This window comes from Octodon degus, unplaced genomic scaffold, assembly GCF_000260255.1.
Source record: "Octodon degus isolate 3935 unplaced genomic scaffold, OctDeg1.0 scaffold00098, whole genome shotgun sequence".
Lineage (NCBI taxonomy): Eukaryota > Metazoa > Chordata > Mammalia > Rodentia > Octodontidae > Octodon > Octodon degus.
The window spans coordinates 588,723-607,038 of record NW_004524674.1 but is presented as its reverse complement, the minus strand read 5'-3'; the positions used below and the strand labels follow the sequence as shown (position 1 = coordinate 607,038).

General features: G+C 54.5%; 1 protein-coding gene across 4 annotated transcripts in view; it reads left to right on the top strand.

The window, feature by feature from the left end:
* Nucleotides 1-18,316, top strand: part of Atp2a3 (ATPase sarcoplasmic/endoplasmic reticulum Ca2+ transporting 3) — a 30,813-nt gene that overhangs the window by 8,107 nt on the left and 4,390 nt on the right. For all 4 annotated transcript variants that reach the window (XM_004638293.2, XM_023723363.1, XM_023723362.1 and 1 more), the window contains exons 2-19: nucleotides 1,756-1,773; nucleotides 1,978-2,060; nucleotides 3,494-3,598; nucleotides 3,771-3,909; nucleotides 4,199-4,279; nucleotides 4,370-4,455; nucleotides 5,747-6,211; nucleotides 8,116-8,204; nucleotides 8,326-8,428; nucleotides 10,050-10,181; nucleotides 10,522-10,647; nucleotides 11,691-11,909; nucleotides 12,002-12,337; nucleotides 13,137-13,357; nucleotides 14,209-14,411; nucleotides 15,046-15,131; nucleotides 17,269-17,402; nucleotides 17,826-17,943. In XM_004638293.2, the coding sequence (XP_004638350.1) occupies nucleotides 1,756-1,773; nucleotides 1,978-2,060; nucleotides 3,494-3,598; nucleotides 3,771-3,909; nucleotides 4,199-4,279; nucleotides 4,370-4,455; nucleotides 5,747-6,211; nucleotides 8,116-8,204; nucleotides 8,326-8,428; nucleotides 10,050-10,181; nucleotides 10,522-10,647; nucleotides 11,691-11,909; nucleotides 12,002-12,337; nucleotides 13,137-13,357; nucleotides 14,209-14,411; nucleotides 15,046-15,131; nucleotides 17,269-17,402; nucleotides 17,826-17,943 (2,744 nt within the window). The remainder of the gene's footprint in view (nucleotides 1-1,755; nucleotides 1,774-1,977; nucleotides 2,061-3,493; nucleotides 3,599-3,770; nucleotides 3,910-4,198; nucleotides 4,280-4,369; nucleotides 4,456-5,746; nucleotides 6,212-8,115; nucleotides 8,205-8,325; nucleotides 8,429-10,049; nucleotides 10,182-10,521; nucleotides 10,648-11,690; nucleotides 11,910-12,001; nucleotides 12,338-13,136; nucleotides 13,358-14,208; nucleotides 14,412-15,045; nucleotides 15,132-17,268; nucleotides 17,403-17,825; nucleotides 17,944-18,316) is intronic.

The following is an 18,316-nucleotide window of genomic DNA, read 5'->3' as shown; positions in this document are numbered from 1 at the left end:
ACAGATAAACCCTGCCCTTGGTCAGGAGCCAGGAAAAGTGAAGATCTGAGGAGCCTTCTTAGGAGAACGTGGCAGAAGCTGACCCGTGTGTGCCATGAGGTTGGCACCTTTCTGTCTTGAGGCTGGGGGTGGCAAGATGACCTTGTAAAGGACGCTGCTCCTTTGGAGAAGTGGCCCAGAAAGCAGGTTGCCCACCCCCTCTGCCTTTCCTGTTCACTTCAGTTAAATAGATCAGAAGGAAAAAGTCTGTTTGATTTTAATCTCAATGCAGGACGCTGGAGATTACATTTTCCACGGAAAATGTCAGCCGTTGCCTAAAATAGGACTTTAGAGAAAATGCTAGAAAGTGTATTTTTAGGTTATATGCTTTCCTCCTGGATTCCTGTGGTCCAGTGGGCTACTTGATGCTGTCCTGGTTCAGCTGCCAGCTGCAGACCTCAGGCCTGCCAAACAGGTGGTATAGGGAGAGGGTTCCCACGGGAACAGGTGCTTGCACCCCAAGAACAGGTGTAGAGCGAGGGTCTGTGTCTTCTGTCAGGAAGCAGGCAGGGGAAGTGGCCCCATGGAGTGTGTGTGGGGGGGGTCAGAGTGTGTGTTTCCAGCAAGCTCAGAGTGTCACTGCTGCTGGTGGCCACTCAGTAGCCAAGAGCAAAGGGAGGTAGAACTCAATTAAAACTGCAAGGGGCTAGGTGGGGGTCCCAGCCTGGGAAGGGGAACTTATCAGAGTCTACCCTCTGGGCCCACCTTTTGCCCAAAGCAAAGTCCCTTGTTGTGTGGCCTTCCTCCAGCCATGTGTCCCCTCTCTCATTCTAACCTGTGTGAAATCAGTCCTGAGTCCTGCCCTGCCTCCCCATTAGGTTACTGGGGAGATTTATAGATTTCAGGTCATTGAGGCAGCTGGCTCTGGCTGGTACAAAAAGTATTTCAAGAAATGTAAGGATTTAAAAGTGAGCTGGATTTGGTGGTGCACACCTGTAACCCCAGTCCCTGGGAGGCTGATGCTGGAGAATTGCTGAGCTCAAGGCTAGCCTGAATGCCACAGTGAGAGACCTTGACTCAAAAAACAAACAAACAAAACACTAGCAAGTAAAGCGAGGCAGGTGCTGGTGGTGTTCAGAAACAATATTATTCAAATGTGTGCGACTGAGCACACAGCAGCACCGAGTCTTCCTGAGTGAGCCTGGAGTAGGGGTTCTGAGAGAGGTTGGCTGCGGGAGGCCCCCCACTGCCTGAGACACTGGCTGTTGAAGGGCCTGGGGGGCCTGGTGGGGTGGGATTTGTGGCTCAGCGCTAACCTTATCTAAGAGGTCAGAGGCCCAATGGACAGAAGGGACCTTAGCAAGATTACTATGGTATGAAGAGCTCTCCCTTGCTGTGTCGCTGCCTCTTCCACTTGAAGAAGAGCAGTGTGGGTGGAGCCATGAGAGTCGTGGACTGAGTGACAACTTGGGGTCCCCTCTCCAGATCTATTTCCCCTCTCTGAAACGGGGGGAAATGGGGCTGAAAGGCATCCCTCCAGCTCTAGAAAGGAGGCATTATGGATCTCATTTAACTCGAGTGGGATCGGGTGGAGGGTGGAAACATCTGGGCTCAAATCATCCTTTCCGTGACCAGTATGTGCACTGGTATGTGCAGAGCGTCCTGGTGGGTTGGGTGGACACTGTGAGGAGAGGGTGTGGGACTTCTGCAAGGCTCTGCCAATGTAACCCATGGTCTCTTGTCCCCCCATGCTCCTGTGCCACGTGGATCTTATAGAGCTCCCGACTGAGGAAGGTGAGGCTGGCAGGGGCAGGCTGCTGGGCTGGGAACAACAGCTGTGAGTCATGCACCGTCAGGTTGCGGTCCTCCTCCCCTTGCTGAGCCCCCAAGAGTGCCCTGATCTGCAAGGGGAGGGATCAGGAGGTCCCTGCAGCCACCAGCTGTGAGTGGGGAGAAATTGGGCAGGGGCTTGGGCCTCACCCACTCTCCTGTGCCTAGGGAAGCCCCTGTGGGAACTGGTGCTGGAGCAGTTTGATGACCTCCTGGTGCGCATCCTGCTGCTGGCCGCCCTCGTCTCCTTTGTAAGTAGGGCCTGCCTGCTGGGCAGCCCAGGAGGGCAAGCTGGGGCCTGGGCAGGCATAGGACCAGACCGGGTCCCGGGGTTGCTGTTCTCGCCGATGCTGTCTCTCACCGGCTTTGTCCTCAGACTTCAGTTTCCCTCACCTGATTCCTCCTCCCTCAGTTCTGTGCTCTGGCTGTCAGGGAGAGCTTTCAGATTACCTGGTATGACTCTGCCCCTGTCCTAGCCTGGAATACTCAGCCTTGGCACTCTGATGTATGCTGATATATGGAGGGGGGCGCTGACCAATGCATTGTAAGAAGTTTGCAGCATGTCTGGTCTCTGCCCATCAAATACCCATAGCACTTACCAGTCAAACGTCTTTGTCGTAGTGACATTTGTGGCTTGGGTATCTATGGCCAAGAGCTTTTCAGAGGAGTATTGGGGGGTGAGGAGAAACTACCCCCGGCTGAGAGCCACTGCCTTGCCCTGTTCTGGTGCTCCTCAGGCTTTGGGACTTTCACCTCCTACAGCCTTCTGTTCCCCAGTCCTCCTGGGCCCTCAGGGCCATGGCCCACAGTGCAGAGATGAGGGAGAGTTGTTTTTGATGGCTGCACATCAAGGACTAGGGGTAACAGAGCTGCAGAGCCCACCACCCAGGTTTGATGGGCTCCTCTTCCTGGCCCCACCTCCTGCAGTGCCTGGAAGGAGGCTCATCTTGATGGCCTGGTGCATGGAGCAGCAGAGGCGCTGGCTGGAACCAGCTCTTTCCTTCCAGTTGTGCCTGGACCTCCTGGCCACTGTCCTTGAGGAAACCAGGCACTCTTCATTAAAAAAAAAAAAAAATCTTATCTATCTATGCAGATGCCTAAAATAGCAGGGTGCTGTTGTGCCCCTTTATGGTATAGATGGATGCACTGATGGTCATGGTGGGGAGTAACAAATACACACTTGGGCTAAGAAGTGAACATGGGGCTTGACCCAGGCATCCACCTCCCAGTCCTGGGCTCCGGTTGGAGTGATGCTACCCTGGATGGTGGACCACGAATGTGGGTGTGCATCCGAAGCACCTGGGCTTGTCAAACACAAATATATAGGCCTGCCCCAGGGTTTCTAACTCAGGAGGTCTAGGACAGGTTCTGAGATTTGTGTTTGTAACAAGTTCCTGGGTTCTGCTATGCTGCTGGTCCGAGAAGCACACTGAGAGTCACTGTTGCAGGCAAACAGCGAGGCCTCTGGCTGGTGCCACCTGCTTGGGGTTGGCTGGAGTGAGATGGGGGCTATGGTAGTGACAGTGGCGGGTTGGGTATCCGCAACCAAGGCCTTTTCAGAGAAGTCACCCTATCCAAGCCCAAGGCTCCCCAGGGGTTCTCCCTCCAAAGAGAGTAGCAGGTTGGAGATCTAGTGTACAAAGGAAAAAGACCATAGCCTGACTGACCAGTTGTGACCCTGCAGATCCTGGCCTGGTTCGAGGAGGGTGAGGAGACCACGACAGCCTTCGTGGAGCCCTTGGTCATCGTGCTGATCCTCGTGGCCAATGCAGTCGTGGGCGTGTGGCAGGTGGGAGGCAGTGGGGGTAGGGCTGGGCCCTGGGGTCTTCCAGCCTTTGTTGTGACCTCCACCTGTAGATTCTTTTGCTTCCAGCTCCATCCCAGTTCCCAGAGGAATTGCTCTGAGTGGTAGCCTGCCAGGGACAGCAGTGACAGACCACCTGCCTGCCTCTGTTCTGCAGGAACGCAATGCTGAGAGTGCCATTGAGGCCTTGAAGGAGTACGAGCCTGAGATGGGCAAGGTGATCCGCTCAGACCGAAAAGGCGTGCAGAGGATCCGTGCCCGGGACATCGTGCCTGGGGATATTGTGGAAGTGGCAGGTATGCTAGGGAGCTCTTCGTTCTATTACCTGATGATAGGGAGCCCCATCCCTGTTGTACCGCCATCTTTCCAGCTGTCTGGGCAGAGGGATTTGCTGTCACATCCCTTCAATGCTGTTTGTCTAAAGTCTGCCTGGACAGCTGTAGGAACTGTGGCCAGAGAGGCAGGGATCCATCTGAGGGATCAGAACTAAGGCTCTTGCCTCCCAGCCTTGGTTCCTGAGAGCCCTCCTGGCTTTCCGGGAGATGAACAGTGCCCGGTGTCAGCCAAGGCATTCTTCCTGTGTAGTGGGAGACAAAGTGCCCGCTGACCTCCGTCTCATCGAGATCAAGTCTACCACGTTACGAGTGGACCAGTCCATCCTGACGGGTGAGGCCTAGGGGCTGGGATCCGGTGGGGACAGGGCAAGCAGATGGCGCTTGGCTTTGATGGTACTTCTTATGTCTGATTCCCTACCAGGTGAATCTGTGTCTGTGACCAAGCACAAGGATGCCATTCCGGATCCCAGAGCTGTGAACCAAGACAAGAAGAACATGCTATTTTCCGTAAGTTCTTGGGATACTCGAGGCCTTTGCCTGGACAGTGATAATAAAAACCACAGTGTTCCTGTTAAACAAACTTCCACAGGAAAGAACCTAATCAGTTATCAGAAATACATGCAAATTTGTAATAATAATAGCTTGTGTTTCCTGAGGGTCAGTAGGGCTGGCATTGTTCCAGGCCTTTTATGAGTTTATCACAACAAGCCTTTGAAATAAAGTTATCAGTGTCTCATAATCTGTATTTATTTTTTTCAGCAAGGAAATAGGCTCAGAGAGGTTAAGTAAATTGCCCAAGGTCACATAACCAACAAGTAGCAGAGCTGGGATGTGAACTCAAGACATCTAGCTTCCAAAGCTTTTCCTTTCTTGCTAGGATGCCTTGCCTTAACCTGGAGAGGGGCAACACGTGCTCCTGGTCACCTTACAGAAATCCGCCAGAGGGCACAGGGTCACAACAGTGGTGGAGGGGTACAGAGTGGAGCTCAGTGGAAGAGCACTGCCTGGGGATGAGGGGTGGGTGAGGGCAGAGTGGACAGTGAGGGGGTCGTGGGAATGGTTCATTTGTCAGATGGAAAAACTGACCACCAAGGTCGCATCCCCTGGCTCTTCTCAGGGAGAGCAATAGGATGCAGCCTTGTGGGGAAGGACCTGCCCATGTGGGCTCCAAGGAGCTTAGCAGGTTTTGCAGATACCCAGCAGTAGCCGGAAGCCAACATGGAGCGTTTCGTGCTATAAGGAAGGGTCAGACCAATTGGACCGTGGCCTGGGGCATCCAGATGTCAGGGAAAACTAGAAGGCCTCCCAGAGGGGAAGAAAAACAGGGAATGAGATGTTCGTGAGGAGCTGTCCTGCCCTGTCAGGGCACGGACACCTTGGGCAGACCGCCTGGGCATGGGGAAAGAGCTGCAGGGAGATTGTCCTGTGTCACAGCTGTCACCAGGAAGCCAGGGGCGGTGTGGCTGTTGCAGTCACTGTGTTGGCTGAATGGCATGCACACTGGGCCAGTCGTGTTGTTCAGGGTAGAGAAGTGGCAGCTCCTTGTCGCCCCTTCTGTGAACCCATCTGGTTGAATGCTAGGCCCGGGGCTACGGCAGTGAGACCAAGTCCTGCCCTCCTGGAGCTCACACCATGGGAGGATGGCACTGACCCAGTAAATGCAGAGCGCTGTACTCCGGAAGTGCTAGTGACATGAAGGAAGAGAAAGCTGGGTAGGAGGATGAGAGCCCCACTCAGTCCAGATGGAATTGGGGTTCTGGGCCCTGAGCAGCCTTTCCCTTGTCCTCCCTTTGGCCAGGGCACCAATATTGCATCTGGCAAAGCAGTGGGTGTGGCAGTGGCCACAGGTCTGCACACGGAGCTTGGCAAGATCCGGAGCCAGATGGCAGCTGTGGAGCCTGAGCGGACGCCGCTACAGCGCAAGATGGATGAGTTTGGGCGCCAGCTGTCCCATGCCATCTCCGTGATCTGCGTGGCTGTGTGGGTCATCAATATTGGCCACTTTGCTGACCCAGCCCATGGGGGCTCCTGGCTCCGAGGTGCCATCTACTACTTTAAGATTGCGGTGGCCCTGGCAGTGGCTGCTATTCCCGAGGGCCTCCCAGCAGTCATCACTACATGCCTGGCGCTGGGCACACGGCGCATGGCGCGCAAGAATGCCATTGTGCGGAGCCTGCCCTCTGTGGAGACCCTGGGCTGCACTTCTGTCATCTGCTCTGACAAGACGGGAACACTCACCACCAACCAGATGTCTGTCTGTAGGGTGAGTGGCTGCAGCAGCTTGGGGCCCTGCAGGACTTGCCATGTGACACGTGGCAGCTGGGCCTCTCCTTGTCTCCTTTTTGGTGGGAGATGGAGGAGATAACCTTGAGTATCTCCCCACTGGAAAGCAAGTCCAGGTATAATGTGGCACAGCAGACTGGCAGGCTATAGCAGACAATGTCTGGCTAGACAACATGCCACTGTTGTCCCTGGGCAGGTGGCCACAGTCTGTGGGCCTCATTCTCATCTGTAGCCTGGGCAGGGGAGCTCTACCAGTTAACCTGAAGAGGACACAGGGAAGGTCATGCACAGGCCCTGTGTCTGAGCCAAGCAGGGCCAGGACCTAGGTTCCATCCTTCTCCCTCATGACTCTGTGCAGTCTGTGCTTGTCACCAGATAGGCCAGCTCCAGTGACCTGGCAGGGGCCAGGGCAGGAATTATTCATTCCCTGGTACTCTAGCCCACATCCTAGACCCACTGTTCACATGTTCTAGGGATTCTGGGACAGAGAGCTTCTCCTAACCTCGCACAGAGCTCTGTTGGGAGATGAAGGCCACAGATTTCCTGTCCTTTACAGGTTTCCCATTGCTTTTCTGCTACCCCTGCCCCAAACAATCTGCCTACTGGGCCTTGGGAATCCAGGGTTGGTATTCTGAGATCTTAAGGCCCTGTAGAAACCCACCCATGGCTCTTTAGGGGAGGGGACACTGGAAGAATTTACTGACCTGCAGAGTCCTTGGTAGGATTTGACTCAACAGTGTTCTATGATCGAAATAAAGATTAGAACTGAACCTGGTGGTGGCAACCAGCTTGGGTAGCTTTTCCAGAAACCAGTCTTAAAATATACAATAAATAGGGGTGGGGTTGTAGCTTAGTGGCACAATCGCCCTGGATTTAATTTCCAGGACCGGGGGATATAGTTTTTTTTTTTTCAAAGTTTTATTTATTGATAAACAGCAATGAGACAGTTTCAAATCAAATCGGAAGTACAGTTTCAACAAATAATACACTGCATATATTCTTCTTAGTGGTTAATTGCTGTACAAGATGCAGACTTGTGATTCTATTTACAAACACCATTAGAACAAATCATTCTATTCATTAAGAGAATGCAACTATATATCTATCCCAACCACTTTGAATACACAGATACAAAATGGACATTCATAGTTATACCCCATTATAGTTTTGAAAAGCACCGTGTAAGAGAATAATATGGGTGAACATACTGGTTAAAGGACTGCACTTGCTGGAAGACTGTCCCTGGGGAACAGAGAAAACAGGAAGGAAGTGACAGCACTGAGCACCCACTGGGCTGTCCCCTGGCTTGAGGATGTGCAGCAAGGCTGTTTGCAGAAGGCAAGCACTGTCTTCCCTAACAGAGCTGACTGAAAAGGCAACATGCAGCCCCAAGAGGGGAGGCCTCTGTCCACAGATAGGGACCCAGTGACCCAGCTGGCCCTTTGAACCAGGGACCCACTCTGGAGCCATTTCCAGTGTGGAGGGATCTGTGCCTCAGGGCAGGGTGTGAGTTTTCTACCTTAAGGCCGGTAGAGGAGGGCCAGCTGCACTCTGAGCTCACTTTCTGCTCCTGTTGTAAGTGGAGAAACCAAGGCTTAGGTACTTTGCCAGGGGTCACACAGTGATGTGGGCAAGAACCCAGGCTGCCTACTCAGCTCAGAGGTCCCTCAGGATAGAAGCTGTTGCCAGACACTGAAGAATGGGTCATAAACCCCTCAGGAGTGTGGAGCAAATAGCCAAACAGGAGCTGTGCTGGGCATGGCGCCTGCTCAGCCTGGACTTGGACCTCACTACTTCCCTCTGGTGGACCAGGGTTTATTCACACTAGCAGCCTGAGGAGAAAGGAGGGCCTGGCCCCCCTGAGCACACCCCTGTGCTCTCCAGATGTTCGTGGTAGCTGAAGTGGAAGCAGGCTCCTGTCGATTGCACGAATTCACCATCTCGGGTACCACCTATGCCCCAGAAGGCGAAGTGTAAGTCCTGGGCGATAGTGGGTGATGGTGGGAGCAGCTTACTGTGGACCAGGCCCCGAGGCTGGACACCTCTTGGGGTGGGACCAAGACCAAGTGCTGACAGTTCTGGCTGGCTCTGCAGGCTGCAGGGGGAGCAGCCTGTGCGCTGCGGGCAGTTCGATGGGCTGGTGGAGCTGGCGACCATCTGTGCCCTGTGCAACGACTCCGCTCTGGACTACAACGAGGTGGGTCCCCAGGTCTGTTCAGGACCTGCCTGGGTTCCAGGTACTTAAGATAGAGCCATTCTCCAGTCTCAAAGCAGGATTGGTGAGCCTTGCCACTTGGGAGTGCCATCCCCAGGAGCCCTGTCACCTTGGACATCCCTGCTCCTTCCCTTCCTCTTTCTCAGGCCGGCTTCAGATTCTTGCCTGGGGCATTTGGATTGTGGGGCTGTAAAGAGCTGGAGGGCCAGGAATGCCTGAGGAAGACCTTTGGTGGTGTAGGAAGGGTGTGGAAGCAGGACAAGGCAGGGCTTTAAAGCAGAAGGCACAGCCCAGCAGAGGCCCTCTCTGTGAAAGCCAGGTGTGATTTAGGCATTGGATACCGTCTGTCTTAATTACTTTCTCACTGCAGAGACAAAATACCCAACACGCACAAGTTGGAGAAAAGATTTTGACTCACAGTTTATAGAGTTTTTACTTCATAGTCAGCTGGCTCCAAGACGGGTGGCATGGCAGATGGGAATGGCGGGGGAAAAACAGTCCTTAGCAGGGTAGAGAGGAGGCAGCAGGCTTCCTTGTGTCTTCCCTTTTTGTAGTCTACAAGCCTATTGGTTGGTGCCACCAGGGTGGGTCTTCCAGCTTCAGTAAATCCATTCAACCATGTTGAGAACCATGCTCAAGCGATCAGTGGACTAATGCAGTATCACATCCACAATCCATTCACTCCCAAAATCTCCACCTCTGAGTGTATGAGGCTTGGTGGTGGAGGCGGCGGGCCATCTAGATAAATGCCATAGCACCATCAGTGTGGCTGGAACAGGGAAACTGGGCATGAGGGAAGATTTCCTGCCTGGGCATCCTTGGCCAGATCAAATCAGTGCCCATGTCAGGCTGAGGGCAGAAGGGAGGCACTGAAGGGTTTTGAGCAAGGAAGGGACATTTGGATTTATAAAAAGTCTCCCCAAGATTCAGTGTGGGCAACAGCACAAAAAGGTCAAGACAAGAGCTTGAGAGCCCTGTTTGACCATCCAGGCCAGACAGATGCTGCTGAGTTCTGACTGGGTCTGCAGGGAAAGACGTGAATCAGAGGGAGAGTAGAAGCCAAAAATCCTGAGACTTGGCTCCTGGGTAGGTCAAAGAAGGAAGAGGTCAGGGCAGCCCCAGTTGCTGTCCTGGTTGGGCTGTCATCAGAATTACAAGCACAGGAAGAGGAGGAAGCGGCTGGAGGGGTCCCCAAGGAAGAAGGTCCATAGGCAGCAATTGGGCGTGTAGGCTGGCAGGGCGCTGGCAAACCTGAGCATACAGCATGGATGTGGAGGTATCTGGCCCCCAGAGAGAGAAGTGGGTGGAGGTGTCTGGCCTCCAGGGCCTAGGCCACAGGTTACAGGGGAACCTGGTGATGGAGGCTAAGGAGTGGACCAAGAGGGAGGGGAAGGGCCTGAGGCTGTTGATGCTGGTGTCTGGGGGAGTGACAGTCACAGACATCACCCTGCTGCAGGCTGACCAGGTTGGGAAGGGTTCCCAGGCCTGTATGAAAGAGGCTACGCAAAATCTAACAGAGATCTCCGGGGGAGAAGGGACAGTGGGAGGCAGGATTGGAGAGCCAGCTGAGGTCCGCCTGCCCCTCCCCACTCTATCCTGCCAGGCCAAGGGTGTCTATGAGAAGGTGGGCGAGGCCACGGAGACAGCACTGACTTGCCTGGTGGAGAAGATGAATGTGTTTGACGTGGACCTGCAGGCTCTCTCCCGGGTGGAGCGAGCCGGTGCCTGCAATGCGGTGAGCTGGATGGGTCTGGACCCTGGGCTGGGTGGCTGGGGCTCCTGGGGCATCTGGAAAAGGGAGAGAGAAAGGAGAGTTTTGGGAGAGAGATAGACCTTGGACTCCCAGTGAGACTGGCTGTGGCATAGAGAGAGGAAAGGCTAAGTGTGAGCAAGAACTTGGAGCTGGGAAGTGCACACAGGGTGAGGAGCTGGCAGCTTCCTGGGGAGAAGTCAGTCAGGATGCTCGAGTGCCAGGGTCAGAGGAAATGTAGATAACACAGAGAGCAAGAGGCTTTTCCTGAGGCCAGGTGCCTAGTGAGACGCAAGTGAGAATTGCCGGCTCTGTTCCTCTGCAGGTCATCAAGCAACTCATGAAGAAGGACTTCACCCTCGAGTTCTCCCGGGACCGGAAGTCCATGTCGGTGTACTGCACACCCACCCGTTCTGACCCCAAGACCCAGGGCAGCAAGATGTTTGTGAAGGTGGAGACCTTCTTGTGTGGCCTGGCACTCCTGCGTCACCACTGGGGTCTTGGGGGGACCTGGTCTCCCGTCCTGAAGCTGTGGGGGGCTGAGGGATGTGTGCAGCCCATTGCCAAAGTGCCAACCCCAAGTGGGATGGTCAGCCAGTGACCAGAGCTTGGATGTGTGTTGGGGACAGACAAGGGCCTAGGGACCATGGTGCTAGCTCTGGGCCCAGGGCCACTGCCTTACTGTATGACCTTGGGGTCATCTGTGCTTCTTGGTGGGCCTCAGTTTCCCCTGTTCAGGATTGAACAGGAAGTTCTCAAAAGCGCTTTCTTGCATCTGACTCGTGGTGTTGAAATGGTTGGTACCCACCCTCAATGCTCAAATATTTAGGAAACTGAGTCCCAGAGAGAGAAAGGAACAAGCTCCCTTCCAGTCCCCCATCTGTGCACAGCACTTCCCACTGCTTTCAACTTTGAAGTAGGAGTCACAACCCTGACTTCACCCACAGTGGAGGGTTTATCCTCTGATGAGGTGAAAAGCCTTCCATACAGGGGCCACAAGTTAGCATCTGGGGTGACTTTTGAGAAGAGACAGAAGCCATTGATGAAGCATTTACAAATATTCCTAGGCATGGGGCAGGGTCCCAGGTGAGACTCTTGAGGCTGCTGAGGAGCCTGCCCACCCCTGTACCTTCCCAAGGCCACACCCACAGTATGCTTTGTGTGGCTCTATGTGGCCCTGTAGCAGGGTGCAGCCTGCCTCCCTGACACAGAGACCACTACAGAGTTGGAGTCCCAGTGGCACCAGGCACCTCTCAGTACTGCACCAGGTAGGCTGGTGGAGGTCAGGGACCACCCAGTGGTGGCTGTGACCTCACCTTGCCACTCCTTTTAGGTTTCCTCAGTGGGACCGCAGCCAGTTCCCACTCTTGAGTTTTCAAAGAATGGGTACTGGTCTGTGCCTTGGCCTTTCCCCACATCTGGGTCCATTCCCTCAGCTGGGTAGGTGGGACTTGGGGCCCTGGCTGAGGGAGTCACCACCCTGCTCCCCTGCAGGGGGCTCCCGAGAGTGTGCTGGAACGCTGCAGCTCAGTTCGTGTGGGGAGCCGCACGGCTCCCCTGAACACCGCCTCCAGGGAGCAGATCCTGGCAAAGATCCGAGACTGGGGCTCGGGCTCAGATACGTTGCGCTGCCTGGCACTGGCCACCCAGGACGCCCCTCCAAGGAAGGAGGACATGCAGCTGGATGACTGCAGCAAGTTTGCCCAGTACGAGGTGGGTGCCGGGAGCCGTGGGCCTGGTGTGGCTGGGGGGGTGGCAGGTCCAGGGTGGGCTCAGGCCCTGTTCGCATCTGCCCCTCCCTGCAGACAGACCTGACCTTCGTGGGCTGTGTGGGAATGCTGGACCCACCCCGGCCTGAAGTGGCTGCCTGCATCACACGCTGCCACCGGGCGGGCATTCGTGTGGTCATGATCACAGGGGACAACAAAGGCACAGCTGTGGCCATCTGCCGCCGGCTTGGCATCTTCGAGGAGTCGGAGGATGTGGTGGGCAAGGCCTACACGGGCCGCGAATTCGACGATCTTAGCCCTGAACAGCAGCGCCATGCCTGTCGCACTGCCTGCTGCTTCGCCCGCGTGGAGCCCGCACACAAGTCCCGAATCGTGGAGTACCTGCAGTCCTTTAACGAGATCACTGCTATGGTGAGGCCACAGGACTGGAGCCTGCTGGGGAGGTGGTTGGCTGGATCGCAGCTGTCACCTGGCTCTTGACCTCACCTTTGAGCTCTGCGCTGCCTTTACGCCTGACCTTGACCTCAGTTTTATTTTGTTCACTCTACCACTGAGCTACATCTTAGCCCCTTGGCCTTCATCTTCATTTGATTCCTTACTTTGAGCTCAGCCCCGTATGGGTTCCATCCTAACCTGAACCCAGAGCTGATCCCTGATGGTGACCTTGACCCCTGGCCTGCAGTGCTTTATGTTGACCTCCCCTTTGACCTCGTCTACAGTCTTGACCCTGACTCCAGCTCCAACTTGACTGTGATATCTCTTCTAATGGGAACAGTGACCTTGGCCAGGTCTCTTGCTTTGGCTTGACCTTCACCTTAATCTATACTTTTGTCTTGCCTGGGTGTAGTCTGGACCCTGCTCTCCACCTTGACTCTGCACACCTGCCTGCTCCTCCACAGGCTGTAGCTTTGACTTCAACTTTCTCATCTTCTATTTCACATCCACTTAAATTTCACCCCTCCCTCACTGACCCACCCTCATCCCTTTCTCCCTGTTCTCATCTTCTCTGACCTTAGACTTGATCTTCTCCCCAAGTTTGTCTTGTCTGCACCCTTTTGCCTCACCTTTGGCCCAATTCCTAAGGTCTTTCTCGACCCCATCACTCATTCCCTCCATCTGTCTGCTTCCTTGGGGACATCATAACGTGGAATGGAGGGGCATTGGAGGGGGCAGTTTCTTAAGCTGTGACCCTACCCAACATGGCCCACAGACTGGCGATGGGGTGAATGATGCACCAGCTCTGAAGAAAGCAGAGATTGGCATTGCCATGGGCTCAGGCACGGCGGTGGCCAAGTCAGCGGCAGAGATGGTACTGTCCGATGACAACTTTGCCTCCATTGTGGCTGCGGTAGAAGAGGGCCGGGCTATCTACAACAACATGAAGCAATTCATCCGCTACCTCATCTCATCAAATGTCGGCGAGGTGGTCTGGTGAGGTCCTGCACTCCCTCCCCTCAGCCCTCTGCACCAGCTCTGTGTCCCTGAGCTGAAGGGACACATGCCTATTCTGGCAAAGACCTTTCAGGGTCCCACCCAGGGAGGACAGAGGCAGGGATGTCCCCATATTGTCCAGAGACACAATAGCCCATGGAGCCTAGACCATAGTGTATGAGGTCCCAAAGGAGACAGATGCCTCTTTGGGTTGCTCCTCCAGCCGTAACTGTTTGCCCTTTTCAGACTCAAGATGAGAGAAGTCAGCCCCATCTTTGTGCAGTGCCGTGTGTGTGTGTGTGTGTGTGTGTGTGTGTGTATGTGTGTGTGTGCGCGCGCACGTATGTGTGTACATGTGTGTTAGTGGCAGGTGTGTGCCTTGGAATGTGTACTTGGTCGAGAGGCGTGTGCATGCATGCTTATGTGTGATCGCAGGCATCTCTGGTCATGGACATCAGCAGGATGTGTGCCAGCATGTGGTGGTGTGTGCACGCCTGCTCCCTGACAGGACGTGTTGGGGAATGGCTGCCTGCGGGTGCTGCCCCTCTGCATGCTGGGAAAGCCAGAGGATGTTTGCTCGTGTCTGTGGGGTTGTGTGGCAGGCATTAGGCGTTTGCATGTGTCTGATGCTTGCCTGTTGTTCATGTGTTTCCCAGGCTAATGCGCAGCTGTGTCCCCGTCCTGAGCTGGGGCCAAGGGAGACAGGCTGTGTGCACATGCTCCACACTTGTGTGTACCTCATGCCTTGCAGGGGGCAGGTGGCTCCCATCCTGGGTTCTCAGCAGGAGCTGGACCCTCCGTTTGATGGGGGCTGGCCTGCTGGGGGCTAGAGCCCATGACTCTGGTTCTAGCATCTTCCTCACGGCAATTCTGGGCCTGCCTGAAGCCCTGATCCCCGTGCAGCTGCTCTGGGTGAACCTGGTGACAGACGGCTTACCTGCCACTGCCCTTGGCTTCAACCCTCCAGACCTGGACATCATGCAAAAGCTGCCCCGGAATCCTCATGAGGCTCTTATCAGTGGCTGGCTCTTTTTCCGGTATCTGGCTATTGGAGGTGAGTAGGGCCCCAGCCCTCCATGGGCTCCCGGAGCTTTCTGAGAGCCTGTACCAGTGAGGGTTGCAAACAGCAGACTGTGCAACTCTGTAACAGGGTTTATGTAACAGGAGACTAGGAAACATACCTCAGGTGTGGACGTAGACCTCAGTATCACAGTCATTTTTGGTTTTGCCTCAGCTCTGTTCTTAGATAGACATACCTCAGGGTGGCAAAATGGCTGCTACAGCTCCAGCTCTCATGCTTACTCCATTACAACCCCAGATTCAACAGCAGAGATCCTTTTTGGTAAAAATCTCACGTTTGCTATCATTGGCTCAAATTGGATTCTTATCTCCTAGCTAGTCACAGTGGCCAAGGGTGTGGCAGATGCTGATTGCATTCAGGGCCCACATTGGCACTGAGTAGGGTTTTTTTGGTTGGTTGGTTTTTTTGGTACCAGGGATCAAACTCGGGACCTTGTGCTTACTAGGCAGGCACTTATGCCACTGAGCTATCTCCCCGGCCCCAAGAATAGGTATTTTTAAAATACATGGCTCAGAGAGGGAAGGGAAGTCAGGGAACTATTAGGAAGGGGAAGGATGCTCGAAAACCTGTGACTATCCTCCTCGGTCAATCTCCTCCATCTCCGCAGTGTACGTGGGCCTGGCCACAGTGGCTGCTGCCACCTGGTGGTTCCTGTATGATGCCGAGGGACCACACGTCACCTTCTACCAGCTGGTGAGCAGGCAACCTGCTGGGCAGACCTGAGGTGGAACCCGCAGCTCAGGTTGTTGGGAGGTTGTAGGGGAGGGGGGACCAGATTTCACCGTTGGCCGGCAGATGTCAGCCCCCTGGACATCCGCCCCCTGGGAACTGAGCCCTGGGAGGCGCTAGGAGTCCAGAGACATCAGCATAGCCCAGGTCATGGGAGATGCTATGCCCTGGCTTGGCCACAGAGTGGTGGAGACCAAGGGGCATAACCACCAGAGATGCCATCTTTACCAAGGGGGCAAATCATGCAGTGCTTGAAGGAACGGGCCCCTCTGGTTTGGGAGGCCCTGCAAGTGGTGGCATGATGAGAGTGGCGGGCACTGCCTAGATCCAAAGGGTGGCATTCCTGGGGAGGGCGGTGGCACCATGGAAATGCCAAGATGGGGTGCTGTTGGCATCTCAGCCTGGGCCCGGGCACAGGGGAGGAAGCATGCCAAACCCAGGCAGAGAGCACGCCTGTGTGGTGTGTGGAGGTCTGCCAGAGGTCTAGGCGGGTTGCGTCTCCCCATGGTGGCATCTTAGCAGGTGGACTCAGTCCTTCTGGTGACTGGCTGAGTGGAGCCAGCTTCCGACTTGGGATGTCATCTCTGCTCTGTGATCAGAACCAATAAACCCAGGTTGTTTCGGAACATGATTTTGGAGGGAAATCCCACTGTTAATTTAAAAGAGACAGGAAGCCAGGTGTGGTGGTGCACATCTGTAATCTAGCACTTGGGAGGCTGAGGCAGGAGGATCCTACGAGTTTGAGGGCAACATGGGCTGCGTAGTGAGTTCAAGACCAGCCTGAACTGCACAGAGAAGCCCTGTCTCAAAAAAGCAATAATAAGTAAGAAGAGTCTCTCGTTTCGTTAAAGTAAGAGCTCTAGCCCAGGCAGTCTTTCATCATTTTCCTTCCTGCGTGAGAATGAGGAAGGTGTACAGTGCTGTCTGACGGTGGCCCCCACATGCGGAGGGCAGCGATGCCACGCTGGCTGTGCTGCAGAGCACACAGCTGGCTGACTTGCAGGTTTTCTTGCAGGAGTATTTTTTATAGCAAGGGATCCTCTTTCTAAACCCTTAGCTTAAAAGATCTTTGAAGAGCTGAGCTGGCTAACGGTTCTGAATGTCCTCACCCGCACACTGAGGACAGTTCTCCCAAAGTCCTCTTCTTAGAATCTTATCAGATACTGTGACCAAGACTTAGAGCAGCAAGAAAACTCCTGGGGCCAAGGGGTGAGGCCCACTTCCTTGGTGGAGTCCTGACAGTTCCTAGTGACAGGGAGGCCTCCTCCTGCCAAGATTGTCCTGAGGTTGTTCGTCAGTATAGGTCACGAGCAAAAAGCAGACCTGATAGAGCTTGATTTCTGGGGCAGAAAGGGAATTGGTATGAACAGAACCTTTTTTAAGAATAGCAAAGAGCCAGACAAGGTGGCCCATGCCTGTGGTCCCAGCTACTTGGGCGGAGGAGGTGGGAGGATTGCTTGAGCCCAGTTCAAGGCCTGCCTGGGCAAGATAGATAGGTGAACAATTGATAGATAATAGATAAATAGATACAGAAGTGATAAAGAGATGATAGATAATGATAGATGATAAAGAGATGATAGATAGATAGATAGATAGATAGATAGATAGATAGATAGATAGATAGACAGGCAGGCAGACCAGTGAATAGGGCACAGGTAACCTCCATCTTCTGTAACACAAATTGAATTCCAGTCAAACCTGATCTTTGCTTGACTTTCATATGCAGTTACTTATTTTCTTACTCACCGGTCCCAGTTAGTTGCCATCCCTACTCCTGCCCTTTGAGACTCAGGGCCCCCAGGGTTAACGGCACAGGCCTGAATGCTCCTCCCAGCTCCAGGTCCCCCTGCTAATGTCAGCTGTCCTCCTCCTGAGGCACTAGCCCCTGCTCTATGGTCCAGGCCCCGAGGACAGCTGGCCCTTTTCTCTGTGTAATCTGCTTTCATGATGCACAGTGTGGCCTGCTGTTGCTGTCCTGGGCATTGGGGGCATCTGGGGCTCGCCCCAGGTGTGGCGAGGTATGGCAAGGGTGAGGAGGAGTGCTTCCTTCTCCTGCCAGCACCTCACTGACAGCTCTCTCCCCACCCTGCCTGGCCCTCAGAGGAACTTTCTGAAGTGCTCTGAAGACAACCCACTCTTTGCTGGAATCGACTGTGAGGTCTTCGAGTCCCGCTTCCCCACAACCATGGCCTTATCTGTGCTCGTGACCATCGAAATGTGCAACGCCCTCAACAGGTGAGCTGGCAGAGGGGCCCAGACTGGGGCTGAGGGCTAGAGGGGTCTGGGATTGCAGTCAGAGGAGCCCAGAACTGGGGTCTGAGGCGAGAGAGGTTCAGGCTTAGAGTCCAAAGGCCCAGGGAGGCCTAGAATTAGGGTCTGAAGGTCAGGGAGATCGTATGTTGGTTTAGGTTTGGGGTCTGTGGGTCATGGAGATTCAGAAAGTTTTCTCAGAGTCAGTGGGGCCAGCACTGGGATCTAATGGGTCACTGGAAGCCAAGATTGGGACCGAAAAAATGGAGGGACCAGGATCAAATGTGAGGGACCGAGAAAAGGAGTCCAAGACCCAGAGGACGGAGCATGCGGCACAACGCCCGGCTAGCCCCCACAGCCCAGGAGGGAGATGCCGAGCCCGAGGTGAGCAGCCTGTACCCTCGGCAGTGTCTCGGAGAACCAGTCGCTGCTGCGGATGCCGCCCTGGCTGAACCCCTGGCTGCTGGCCGCTGTGGCCATGTCCATGGTCCTGCACTTCCTCATCCTGCTCGTACCGCCCCTGCCTGTGAGTTCCCCCACACCACCCTCCCCTCTTCCAGGACCTGCACTGAGAAAGACCAAACAGTCCTTGGATATTAGAGGCCTTGGGCTGGGTGCTGGGCATTTTGGGACCCTTCTGCAGTGGAAGCTGCCTAGAGGGCAGGGTGGTGAGAGGTCTGCCTGGCCACCATCCTCCAGATGTGTCCCTACCTCCAGGAGTCCCTGGCTTGGGGGACAGAAGCCCTTGCTAAGGACACTGTTACTGGGTGGCCAGGCCCTTCTTTTTTTTTTTTTTTTTTTTGTGGAAAAAGGGATTGAGCTCAGGCCCTTGTGCTTGCCAGGCAAGTGCTTATTCTACTGAGCTATTTCCCCAGCCCAAAGACTTTTTTTTTTTTTTT